This window comes from Anomaloglossus baeobatrachus, chromosome 8, assembly GCF_048569485.1.
Source record: "Anomaloglossus baeobatrachus isolate aAnoBae1 chromosome 8, aAnoBae1.hap1, whole genome shotgun sequence".
In the NCBI taxonomy this organism is placed as follows: Eukaryota; Metazoa; Chordata; class Amphibia; order Anura; family Aromobatidae; genus Anomaloglossus; species Anomaloglossus baeobatrachus.
This window is the reverse complement of record NC_134360.1, coordinates 49,309,813-49,323,694: the sequence shown is the minus strand read 5'-3', so window position 1 is coordinate 49,323,694 and position 13,882 is coordinate 49,309,813. Positions and strand designations below refer to the sequence as shown.

Here is a 13,882-nt window from a genome sequence, read left to right as displayed (position 1 = left end):
GGTCTGGTAACAGGAGGACACGTGTGGACACAGGGAGAATTCAGGTGTAGTCAGGTCACGATCCGGGGTCAGTATTGCAGGAAGACACGTAATGGATTCAGGGAGTAAACTGAGACGTGGTCAGGTAACGGTCCGGGGTCAAAAGCCAAGAAGTCATGACAGGAACAAGACAAGACACTATTTGTTGTTGTTGCGGCAGCTGAAAAACTGCAATTCTGAGGTTTTGATATTTTTAATTGTTTCGATGTTTACCAATCGGATACATTTATTATATATTTTGCTAGATCAGATGTTTCTTTACGTAACGATACCAAATATATGTATTTTTTATTTTCTTAATTGGTTTATATTCCATGCGGCAAAAAAGGGGTGATTTGAATTTTTTTTTAATGATTATTTTTTTCATATTTTTAAACTTTTTTTATACTTTTTATTAGGTTTTTGTGTTTTTATGTATTTTTTTTTTTTACATATAATATTTTTTTTAGGAAATGTACATTAGTAGCAAAAACGACCTCTGGCCTTATCTATTGAACTCAAACATCTAATGAGCGTGTACAAAGGACATTATGAAGGGAGGGAGAGCAAGTGAGCTGTTCTGGTTGATAGCACCTCTATACACAACTGATAACAGAATTCACAGTTATTGTGCAGGGAGAGGAGGAGGTGAGCTGTAATGTCACCTATTGTAAGTGGTGGATTCTGTATTATCTACTGTATATAGAGGTGTTGTTAGTCATTGTACAGGAGGAAGAGGTGGGCTGTGATATCACCTATTCTGATCAATAGCACCTCTATACACAACTCATAACAGACAAAACACCAGTCATTTTACAGGATTAGTGGAGCTGTGACATCAACTATTGCGAATGGTTAATCCTGTGTTATGTACTGTACATAGAGGTGTTATCAGTCATTGAACAGGAGGAGGAGGTGAGCTGTGACACCAACTATTGTGAATGGCAGATCCTGTGTTATCAGCTGTACATAGAGGTGTTATCATTGTACAGAAGGAGGAGGTGAGCTGTGACATCAACGATTGTGAATGGTGGATCCTGTGTTGTCAGCTGTACATATAGGTGTTATCACTCATTGTACAGGAGGAGGTGAGCTGTGATATCACCTATTGTGAATAGTGGATCCTGTGTTTTCTACTGTATATAGAGATATTATCAGCCATGCACAAGTGGAGGAGGAAGTGAGCTGTGACACCACCTATTCTGAATGGTGGATCCTGTGTTATCTCCTGTAAATAGAAGTTTTATTAGTCATTGTACAGGAGGAGGAGGTGAGCTGTGACATCATCTATTGTATCTACTGTACATAAAGGTGTTATCAGTCATTGTACAGGAGGAGGAGGAGGTGAGCTGTGACATCACCTATTGTGAATGGTGGATCCTGTGTTATCTCCTCTCTATAGAGATTTTATTAGTCACTGTACAGGAGGAGGAGGTGAGCTGTGACATCACCTAATGTGAATGGTAGATCCTGTGTTATCTCTTCTATATAGAGATTTTATTAGTCACTGTACAGGAGGAGGAGGTGAGCTGTGACATCACCTAATGTGAATGATAGGTCCTGTGTTATCTCTTCTATATAGAGATTTTATTAGTCACTGTACAGGAGGAGGAGGTGAGCTGTGACATCACCTAATGTGAATGATAGATCCTGTGTTATCTCTTCTATATAGAGATTTTATTAGTCACTGTACAGGAGGAGGAGGTGAGCTGTGACATCACCTAATGTGAATGATAGATCCTGTGTTATCTCTTCTATATAGAGATTTTATTAGTCACTGTACAGGAGGAGGAGGTGAGCTGTGACATCACCTAATGTGAATGATAGATTCTGTGTTATCTACTGTATATAAAAGTGTTACCCGGCCTTGTAATGCAGCCTTAAATGATAAGGAGCTTGCTGAAAACTCATCCAGAAAAGACAGGAAGCATTAGTCTAAAGAAGCCCCAGTGGCCAGTTTGAGAATTGCAAGATCACTATTTTTATTTCGTTTTTTTTCAATTTCCAAAATATGTAAAAAATAAATAAATAAATAAATAGGTAACAAAAACCTAAATAGAACAATGGCTCATTCTCTGACCATCGCTTCGCTTTAGGTTTTAGCTACATAATGATGGAAGCTGTTTTATAGTTTGGGTCTCAGCATTTATCAGGTTGGGGCTGCTGTGATGCAGGTAGAGGAGGTGAAGATGGGGAGGGGGGAGCGTATGGGGCACCGAATACTCATTTTGCTGTATTTAGCTGTAGGGTTAGTGCATTACATCAGACCTATTATTACATGTGTCTTCACTCCGCCATTACTTAGGCTTTAGCAGCTTTACCTGGGATATTGGGAAAAGCTGCACATTTGCGCCTCTCCTGATACCATAATACCCGGCATTAATCAGGACCGCTCTGGCAGAAAGTGAGGGGGATAAAATGAGTGTCTGGGTTTGAGGCCGGGAATTTAGGAAATGTCAGGGCTGGTATCTCCTCTGGTGGGAGGCTGCAGGAATCCTGAGCACAAAGCGTCTGTGTCACCCCAGATACGTCTGCAGGAGGCGCCGTGGGGCATCATCAGACCTGCAGTCTCCATAATGGAAAGTCATTGCTGCCAGGAAATATATGAGACCCACCATACACCGGGCAGACATAGGCCGCCACCCCAACAACTGCATTATTGCAACAGCACATTGTGTGTGCACCATATGGCAGCATCATTCAATAACTGTTGATATTATATCTTCTCTGAATTATTGCATTATTTGATTACTGAATGGCATTATATAGTGATGTTATTTGAGCACTATATAGCGGTATTATTTATGCACTCTGTGGCGATTTTATTTAGGCACTACCTGGTTGTATTATTTCCGCACTCTATAATGGTAGCAGTTGAGTACTTTGTGGTGGTATTATTAATTCACTATACCAAAGTATTATTTATGTATTATATAATGGTATTATTTTTGCACTATATGGAGGTATTATTTGTGGTCTGTTTAGCGGTATTCTATGAGCCTTTTCTAGGGGTATTTTTAATGCACCATATTGTGGTATTATTTGAACAGTTTGTAATGGTATTTTATATGCACTGTACAGTATCATTTTTGAATGTATTGTTTGGTGGTATTAATGTCACATTAGGTACGAGGAAGTATTACATGTACGGAAACAGGTAAAGGAAACTGTGTCTAGGGAAGGGGGAGATGGTGACCGTTAATCAATCTTACCGCTGGTCCCTGGAGTCCCTAACCACCCTAGATAAGCTCCGCACCTATGTGCCGAGCAGGATACCTGACCCTAACTGACCCTAGAACTGGGCCCTAGATAGGGAGCGGATGGGATGAGCGCTTAGTCAACCCCAGTAAGCTCTAAATAAAACACAGGGAGCAAAAACAGGGGGAAGTGAACAAATAACTTATCTCCAAAATGACTCGGGGAGAAAAACGGCAACAAACAACAACGTTTCATCAGATGGATACAAGCAGACTGCTTGCACTCAAGGCCTGTAGAGGCTTTTAACTCTATCACCAGCAAAGACCAATTGGAAGTGTGGGTATTTATGGACACCAAGGGAAGTGCTGATGATTAACAGCTGAAATGTGAGGACATCCGCAGGATCCTAAAAGGAAAGGGATAAACCCCAAGCAGAGATGACTAGAATGTTAGGGAGCAGTTTGTGCAGCCAAATGCTACGACCTTCTACAGCTGGACACCACAGGACTGTCTGTCAAGCATGACACACCCATTACAATTATTTAAGAACTACAAAAAGCTAAGATGAGAGTATTGTAAGATTATCACAAAACCTGGAGGCCTCGCTGCCTCCATGGAGTTTGCTCTCTTCTTATTAACTGATCACAAAGATCAGCTCGAAAGTAATCATTTATCATTTTTTGTTGTTTTATTTATTAATATCATTGCATTAATTACAGTGGAACCTTGGTTTAAGAGTAACTTGGTTTGAGAGAGTTTTGCAAGACAAGCAAAGATTTTTACAAATTTGTAACTTGGTTTAAGAGCAATGCTTTGCAAGAAGAGCAAATTCCCACCGTGTATACTACCAGTTCTGTCCTTTCACCGCGCTCTGACCCGCTCTGGAGGTAAATTTCTGTCCATATGTACTGTGGAGACACGGGGCTCGGTGGGTGCTCTCGTCCGCTAAAACCTGCCGCCTTTAGAAAGACAGCGTGGCTCAGGGCTCATCCCAACTGAACGCCGGCCTCCTTAACCGTGGGCGTAACACTACTCAGACAACACAGGGTGAGGGAACCACAATAATTAGACTTTATTGGATCCCCAAACAATTAACGGCACATAATACATAACCAGCAAAACACAAATGTAACAGGCAACAGAGTCTCACCCTTCCGCTGGCTCACCAGGGATTTAGAATGTCCTTGCCTCAGAGGTCCCAGGGCTATTTACTCCAATCCAGCAGCACCCCGCGTTTGGCGGGCACCCACCGAGAATGGAATAACGCCAGATTTAGGAAGCTGTCTGAGGTCTGCAAAGTCTGTAGCAGGTGACTGAACTGTCCCAACCTGAGTGTTCTCCTTAGGTAGTCCTGGTATGATGATACAATCCTGGCAGCCGGAGTCGAAATCCCTAGACTGTGGATATGGTCTCCAACTGGAACCGGAGTCCCTAGATTGAAGCCATAAGGTATCCTGATCCTCTAGTCAGCTCCTAAGAGCTTAGACTGGATCCATTAGCATCCATCAACAACCACCTGGTGGCTTAAAGAAATCCCTTTTATAGCCACAGCCTTCCACTTGGATACACTGCGTCCTCATCGATTGGTTGGACAAGATCGCCTCTTCCATTGGATGAATATCAAGCTGCATGGACAATGTTCATCCAAATGATGTCTACAGAAAGCCTGAGGGTATACATGTAGTCTGGAATGCACAGACTAGACAATGACTACTAAGGTAATTACATTAGCAATACACAACTACAATACAATGATTACTGGAAGGGTCTGGAGAAACAATAGCTAAGCAAACATGACTTAGCACACATAAGAACAATACGTCTGGCTGAATGTTAAAAAACTTTAACCCATGAGAGGCATTGGGTGTCCATGTCGTCACAATGAGAGGCATTGGGTGTCCATGTCGTCACATGTACTGTATACAGTATACCATTGTACAGTACAGTATATACTATATAGCATGTCTATTAATTTGCAATTGTGGATATAATATTGTACTTTCGGCTAACCAGTGCAGCACATTGCTTATACTGTACCTCCCGCACACCATCAATTCTATTGTAAGCTAATGTGTAGTTTAATTTGTTTTATATGTTTTTTACTGTACAGTATTTTGTATCAGTGTACTGTATTAATTGTATATAAATACAGTGCATTATTTTGTATTAATGTAATAAGTTTGTATAAATATAGTAAATATTTTTGGGTTGTGGAATGAATTGTCTGCATTTCAATTATTTCTATGGGAAAATTTGCTTTGATATAAGAGTAACTTGGTTTAAGAGCACACTCCCGAAACTAATTATTCTCGTAATCCAAGGTTCCACTGTATTTTGATTTCCCAATAACTATGTATGTCAGCATTTCATGATGGAAATGGATTTATAGATTTGCACTTGACAGGCTTGTAGTTCATGAATACAAGGCTAGAATAACGGTGAAGACTGACACTGATGATGAGAGTGAGCGAGAAGAAGAGGGAGGGAGATAATCATCCCCCCATAGCCGTGCACTATGGGGTCTGTGGACAGCTGTGTAGCAGTCCGTATGAGATCTTATATAGTGGTCATTAATATGTGCCTCCACTTTCCAGGTGACTTCTCAGGAATCCTCATGACATCTTATATTAAAAAAAAATTTGCATCTCATTGTAGGAAATGGTGTGGGCTGTGCCAGTGCCCCCGAGAAGAGCACGCTGTACCCACAGAAGCAGAACAAGACCATAGGATCGGCCAGCTGCTCTCCGACACCCGGTACTCAGGACTGACCGCACGGGTAAAGGGCAGCGAAGGAGCGCGGGTCTACAAGAGGAATCGCATGATCATCACCAACCCCATTACCTCCCGAAAAGATCCGACCTTCCTCACTGTCACCTACGAGTGGGCACCTCCGGGGCTCAACCAAAAACTGGTACGTTCAGCATACTAAATGTTCAATACTAAGTCTATTCTATGGAGCTTTACAAGCCCCACAAGGAGTTACTCTGGTACTGAGAAGTAGGTCAAGTAGTATCCATGGTATATTATGGGGCACGGTATTGCGGAGCATGGTATATTATGGGACACGGTATATTATGGGGCACGGTATTGCAAAGCACAGTATATTATGGGACAAGGTATTGCGGAGCATGGTATATTATGGGGCACGGTATTGCGGAGCATGTTATATTATGGGGCACGGTATATTATGGGGCACGGTATTGCAAAGCACAGTATATTATGGGACAAGGTATTGCGGAGCATGGTATATTATGGGGCACGGTATTGCGGAGCACGGTATATTATGGGGCACGGTATTGCGGAGCACGGTATATTATGGGGCACGGTATTGCGGAGCATGGTATATTATGTGGCACAGTATTGTGGAACACTGTATATTATGGGGTACGGTATTGCAGAGCACTGTATATTATGGAGCATGGTATTGCAGAGCACTGTATATTATGGGGCACAGTATTGCACAGCACAGTATATTATGGGACAAGGTATTGCGGAGCATGGTATATTATGGGGCACGGTATTGCGGAGCACGGTATATTATGGGGCACGGTATTGCGGAGCATGGTATATTATGTGGCACAGTATTGTGGAACACTGTATATTATGGGGTACGGTATTGCAGAGCACTGTATATTATGGAGCATGGTATTGCAGAGCACTGTATATTATGGAGCATGGTATATTATGGGGCACGGTATTGCGGAGCACGGTATATTATGGGGCACGGTATTGCGGAGCACGGTATATTATGGGGCACGGTATTGCGGAGCATTGTATATTATGGAGCATGGTATATTATGGGGCACGGTATTGCGGAGCAATGTATATTATCGGGCACGGTATATTATGGAAAACGGTATTGTGGAGCTAGGTACAGTACAGACCAAAAATTTGGACACACCTTCTCATTCAAAGAGTTTTCTTTATTTTCATGACTCTAAAAATTGTAGCTTCACATTGAAGACATCAAAACTATGAATGAAAATATGTGGGATTACATAATTAAAAAAGTGTGAAACAACTGAAAATATGTGTTATATTCTAGGGTCTTCAAAGTAGCCCCCTTTTGCTTTGATTACTGCTTTGCACACTCTTGGCATTCTCTTGATGAGCTTCAAGAGGTAGTCACTGGAAATGCTCTTCCAACAGTCTTGAAGGAGTTCCCAGAGATGCTTAGCACTTGTTGGCCCTTTTGCCTTCACTCTGCGGTCCAGCTCACCCCAAACCATCTCGATTGGGTTCAGGTCTGGTGACTGTGGAGGCCAGGTCATCTGGCGTAGCACCCCATCACTCTTCTTAGTCAGATAGCCCTTACACAGCCTGGAGGTGTGTTTGGGGTCATTGTCCTGTTGAAAAATAAATGATGGTCCAACTAAACGCAAACCGGATGGAATAGCATGCCGCTGCAAGATGCTGTGGTAGCCATGCTGGTTCTGTATGCCTTCAATTTTGAATAAATCCTCAACAGTGTCACCAACAAAGCCCCCCCATACCATCACACCTCCTCCTCCATGCTTCACGGTGGGAACCAGGCATGTAGAGTCCATCCGTTCACCTTTTCTACAAAGACACGGTGGTTGGAGCCAAAGATCTCAAATTTGGACTCATCAGACCAAAGCACAGATTTCCACTGGTCTAATGTCCATTCCTTGTGTTCTTTAGCCCAAACAAGTCTCTTCTGCTTGTTGCCTGTCCTTAGCAGTGGTTTCCCAGCAGCTATTTTACCATGAAGGCTGCTGCACAACGTCTCCTCTTAATAGTTGTTCTAGAGATGAGAAGGTGTGTCCAAACTTTTGGTCTCTACTGTATATTAATGTAGCATGGTATTGCACAGTATGGTATATTATGGGACACGGTATTGCAGAGCATGGTATGTTATGATGCACGGTATTGCGGAACACTGTATATTATGGGGCACAGTATTGCGGAGCACGGTATATTATCATGCACGGTATTGCGGAACACTGTATATTATGGGGCACGGTATATTATGATGCATGGTATTGCGGAGCACGGTATATTATGAGGCACAGTATATTATGGGGCACGGTATTGCACAGTATGGTATATTGTGAGGCACGGTATATTATGGGGACAGGTACTGCGGTGCATGGTATATCATGAGGTACAGTATACAGTGGGGCACATTATACAGTGGAGCACTATGCCAGCTGTACTTGGTGACACTTTAGACATATTAGGATCACTTTGCGGTCACTAACAAAATGGTTCTGCACTGTGATCCTAAATTTCATCCTCCCTTATCTTTTTGTAAACACCCAGATTGGGAGGGGGAGCTGTGACATCACACGCAGGAGAGCAGATTCTGCCCACTTTTACTGCAGCTGTAATGGGAGCTACTTCTACAGTAGTTCTACAGTAGGATTTCAGCAGCTGCTCCCCCTAGTGTTTAAAAGTGGAACATAACAAACTTTATAAATGATTTTTTTCATATTTTGCTACATTAAAAACAATAATATTTAAACAAGATATTAAAACATTAATCATTTATATTTTTCAGTTATTAAAAAATATATTTTTTGATGGTACTTTCCCTTTAAAGGAGGGAAAGGAGGGGGATGCAGCTGCAGTTTTCATTCTTCAATGTGTAGGAGACTTCATGCTGTGAGAGGGAGGAGGGTGTGGCAGAAGCAAGGCATCTGATTGGTTCAGGTCACACAGCTCAGGTCTGATATCACCACTCGTCCTGTCTGCAGAGAAAATGGACAAAAACCGGAACCAGAGGGAACGTAAAAAATCTGCAAGATCCGCAAAACCATTCTTGTGTATTGCGGTTTTTATTTGCTAATGGTTAGACGTGTTTATAAGTCTATGTAAATTATATAACATCTGTATAATCGTTATTTCTCCAGGCCATGCGTTATATGGAACTAATCCCGAAGAAGCTGCAGCCCATAGCCGGCACAGAAGGGGCGCATCATCGACGCCTGCAGCTGGTAAAGCAGTTACCCGCCCATGACTTCGACCCAAAGTATTGCAAGGGGCTGAGCGAGGGTGAAAAGCCTGTAATGGAGGCATTTGTGGACCAACTCAAGGAGAATGTGATGGGGGTGGCAGAGGTGGCATTACCATGCAGCGCCAAGCAAGATGAAAAGGAGCCCAATGCTGCAAACATGACAGGCAGCACCGCAGAGGAGCCGACTGACAGGAAGGATTATGTGAGTACTGTGGCCACCAAGCTTTCCCAGACACCTGAATGGCAAATCTTCTCATACAGTGATGATCTCACACTTCTGTATGTCTACATATTTGGGAAAATTGGCTGCTGAGAGCTGTGATCATGGCACCTAATGTTAAAGCATTTTTGATTTTGTCCTCTAGTTGTGCGAGTTTTGCCAGCAGCTAATGCCCGCTGATGCTCCAGCCGTCTATGCCGAGCGGACCGGATACAAGAAGCAATGGCACCCGGCCTGCTTTGTGTGCTGCCAGTGCAGAGAACCCCTGGTGAACCTCATCTATTTCTGGAAAAGCCACCGGCTGTGGTGTGGGAGACATTACTGTGAAAGTGACAGGCCACGGTGCAGCGGATGTGATGAGGTGACAATAATGAACCCATATGTACAAGAATATAGCTACTATAATACTGCCCCTGTATACAAGAATATAATTACTATAATACCGTCCCTATGTACAAGAATATAACTACTATAATACTGCCCCTATGTACAAGAATATAACTACTATAATACTGCCCCTATGTACAAGAATATAACTACTATAATACTGCCCCTGTATACAAGAATATAACTACTATAATACTGCCTCCTATGTATAAGAATATAACTACTATATTACTGCTCCTATATACAAGAATATAACTACTATAATAGTGCCCCTGTATACAATAATATAATTACTATAATACTGCCTCCTGTGTACAAGAATATAACTACTATAATTCTGCCCCTTTGTACAAGAATATAACTACTATAATACTGCTCCTATGTACAAGAATATAACTACTATAATACTGCCCCCTATGTACAAGAATATAGCTACTATAATACTGCCCCTATGTACAAGAATATAACTACTATAATACTGCTCCTGTGTACAAGAATATAGCTACTATAATACTGCCCTATGTACAAGAATATAACTACTATAATACTGCTCCTATGTACAAGAATATAACTACTATAATACTGCCCCCTATGTACAAGAATATAGCTACTATAATACTGCCCCCTATATACAAGAATATAACTACTATAATACTGCCCCTATGTACAAGAATATAGCTACTATAATACTGCCCCCTATATACAAGAATATAGCTACTATAATACTGCCCCCCATATATAAGAATACAACTACTATAATACTGCCCCTATTTACAAGAATATAACTACTATAATTCGGCCCCCCTATGTAAAAGAATATAACTACTATAATACTGCCTCCTATGTACAAAAATATAACTACTATAATACTGCCCCTATATACAAGAAATTAACTACTATAATACTGCCCCGTATGTACAAGAATATAACTACTATAATACTGCCCCCTATGTACAAGAATATAGCTACTATAATACTGCCCCCTATGTGCAACAATATAACTACTATAATACTGTCCACTATGTGCAATAATATAATACTGATCCCTATAAAGAGGAGAATGTATAATATTCATACTTTGTACTATTCCTCCTGTAGATGATATTCTCGGAGCACTTTCAGCAGCATGATGGGAAGTCATGGCACACAGAGCATTTTTCCTGTGACCGCTGCGAGCAGTCGCTGATTGATGGGCCCTATGTTCTGGACAAAGCTCTTCTGCTCTGCTCCGCCTGCAGCGATAACAGATCTGCTCATTAATGGGGGATTCCGGTGGATTCCTTCTTCTGCCTGGTGTAGATCCAATCCCTGCTCCGTCATCTCTGGACTTTCCAGCATAGACACAATGTAGAGATGTCCACCCTGGAGCGGCCACCGGTGGGACTGACGATCGTGCTCCTCGCAGATCCTGAGCGGATGTTTCAATGCCGAATACTGGAATACTAACAGATGTTCTATTTATTTTTCTATGTTTATTGTTGTATTTGTGTCTAGTGAGCTGTGAAGTGTCGGCTCCAGAAATCCATCTCGAGTCCAAAACTAAGAACCAGGGGACAGGTAGACATCACAACACCAAGTCCACAATGGGGGAACGGGCATTGGTCAAAAAACGAGAAACTATCACATAGAATGTTGCAATTTTATTAACACCCCTTAAGATTTTTCAGTCCTTTTAAAAGATATTAATACATGTCAGAAAATGTACACAGCTCCTACGCAGAACTATGTGCCTCCATTTTTGCAGCAGTTTGATCCTGCAGTCATCCCTTATTTCCATCTATCCATCGAGGCCGGAAGAGATGAGCGATACATGACTACACGAGGGATATTTGTAGTCTGTTACCATGGAGACAAAATAGAATGTTCTGATTTAAAAAAAATGAATCAACTTTAAAAATAGATTCTTTTTAGTTGCGCTGGATCAGAAAAAAAAAATTGCAAAAGTATACACACCCCTTTATAGTAGGAAATAACATATGGACGACTGATGAATTTGGGAGAAACAAACAATGTCCAGAAGAATCAGATGAAGTTTGTGTCCAGCCTTCATTTACGAGATGTTTCTTAATCCATTGTATTATATATATTAATTATTAGAATATTTATTTTGTAAGCCAATAATCATGAACAGGATAAAGATTCCTCGATCTACAGATATAGAGGATCATCCATAAATTCACCACTAGGGGGAGCACCGTGAGGACACAGTAAAGGGGTTCTCCATCATTGGGGACTTTTTTTTAACAAAAGGGCAGGTGTTTGGGGCTAAAAATATCTTTTATATTCGGGATTCCTTTATAATTCTAGCACCCCCAGCTCGGAAGCGCTTGAAAAAAAAGATAAAAGAGTTACAAATTCTGCAGAAATGGCTCGCTGACATATTCTCGGTTGACTCACCGGTGCATAGTGCAGAACTGTTAATGAAACCCAGTAGCAAAAATGGATTTTAGCACTAAGTATATACATTATTACATATATGTTCCCAAATCTGGACAGCCCCTTTCTATTCAATATTATAATGGTCATCAATGTTAAAGGGGTTACCCACTACTTGGACAACCCCTACTCATTCTCCTTGCTTGCCCTGAAAAAGTAAATAAGCCTATACTCACCTCCGGTGCGGTCACGGTTCCAGCGATGTCTGAAGCTGCATTCTAGGGGTCCACATAACATTGTTATGACACACGAGCCCCATAACCAATCAGTGCTTCCTTCACCCTGCCTTCAGACATTTGAGCAGGAAGTCAGCGCTGCACTCACATCCTGCGCAAATGTCCTAAAGCAGGGAGACACCAAGTGCTGATTGGTCACGGGGCTCATGTGTCTCAACAATGTCACATGGGCCTGGGAATGTGGCTTCAGACATCGCTGGAGCCACGGCCACATCAGAGGTGAGTATAGGCTTATATATTTTTTTCCGGGGGCAAAAAAGGGGAATGAGTCGGGGTTGCCCAATTAGTGGACATCCCCTTTAAGACAGACATCAACTTCTGATAGTGTCACTGTTAAAGAGGGGTAACTAGTATTTGTAAAGAAGCCTGAAAGAAATGGAGAGTCAACTGAAGACAAGTTATCACCTATCTGCAGGATTGGTAACTTACTGGCTGGTTGGTTCCGACCACTGGGACCAAATCTGTAGAATGGGTCACTTTGATCTCCGTTTTGCAGGAGTTTCACTGCACATGCTCGTCCATCACTCCATTCATTCTCTATCAAACAGCTGAAAACGGCAATCATCGTTTTCCAGCATGCCCATAGTGGATAGATGGAGCAGCTGTTGGGCACCTCACCAGTAGCTTCATCCTAGAACAAGGGTATAAGTTCCCTGTCTGGAAAACGTTTTCTTCTATTCATATCTTTGAGTATTGAGCCTGTGGGGCGGGACTGGTGGAAGGGTCTTCAGCTCTTTTCCGCCCCTTCCGCTACCTCTGGGTGTCTTTTCTACATAGTTACTTAAGTATTGTGCTGGTGTCTTCCTAGATGCAAGCGGCACTTACGCAGATTAGTTCCATAGTGGCCTTTAGTAAAAATGGGTCTGGTAGCACTGAGCAATCTGAGCATGCGCAGCTGTCGGCACCATTTTCCTGAAGACTGCAAGGAGATCAATCTGCGCAAGCAATCCCCATCCTTATTTCAATTTCACACTGGCAGGCTGTGCTTGCGCAGATTGATCTTCAGTAAAACAGTGTCGGTAGCACTGAGCAATCTGCGCATTCGCAGCTGTTGGCACCATTTTCCTGAAGTCTGCTAGGAGATCAATCTGCGCAAGCAATCCCCATCCTTATTTAAATTTTCCACTGGCGTCTGGTGCTTGCGCTGATTGATCTTCAGTAAAATGGTGCTGATAGGACTGAGCAATCTGCGCATGCACAGCTGTTGGCACCATTTTCCTGAAAACTGCGAGAAGATCAATCTTCGTTGGCGTCGCCTGCATCTAGGACAGCGCCAGCGCGAGATTTAAATAAGGATGGGCATTGCTTGCACAGATTGATCTCCTGGCAGTCTTCAGGAAAATGGCATCAGTGGCTGCACATGCGCAGATTGCTCAGAGCCGCTGGTGCCATTTAGCTGAAGTCCACTTT

The 13,882-nt window shown here is 42.2% G+C and overlaps 1 protein-coding gene across 1 annotated transcript in view; it reads left to right on the top strand.

Annotated features, from left to right (window-relative positions):
- The window catches only part of LMCD1 (LIM and cysteine rich domains 1), a 31,672-nt gene extending 19,257 nt beyond the window's left edge, over window positions 1-12,415 (top strand). The window contains exons 3-6 of the mRNA XM_075320771.1: window positions 5,872-6,127; window positions 9,090-9,395; window positions 9,559-9,774; window positions 10,899-12,415. Coding sequence (XP_075176886.1) covers window positions 5,872-6,127; window positions 9,090-9,395; window positions 9,559-9,774; window positions 10,899-11,060 — 940 coding nt within the window. The 3' untranslated portion in view covers window positions 11,061-12,415. The remainder of the gene's footprint in view (window positions 1-5,871; window positions 6,128-9,089; window positions 9,396-9,558; window positions 9,775-10,898) is intronic.
- Window positions 12,416-13,882: the final 1,467 nt, after the last annotated feature.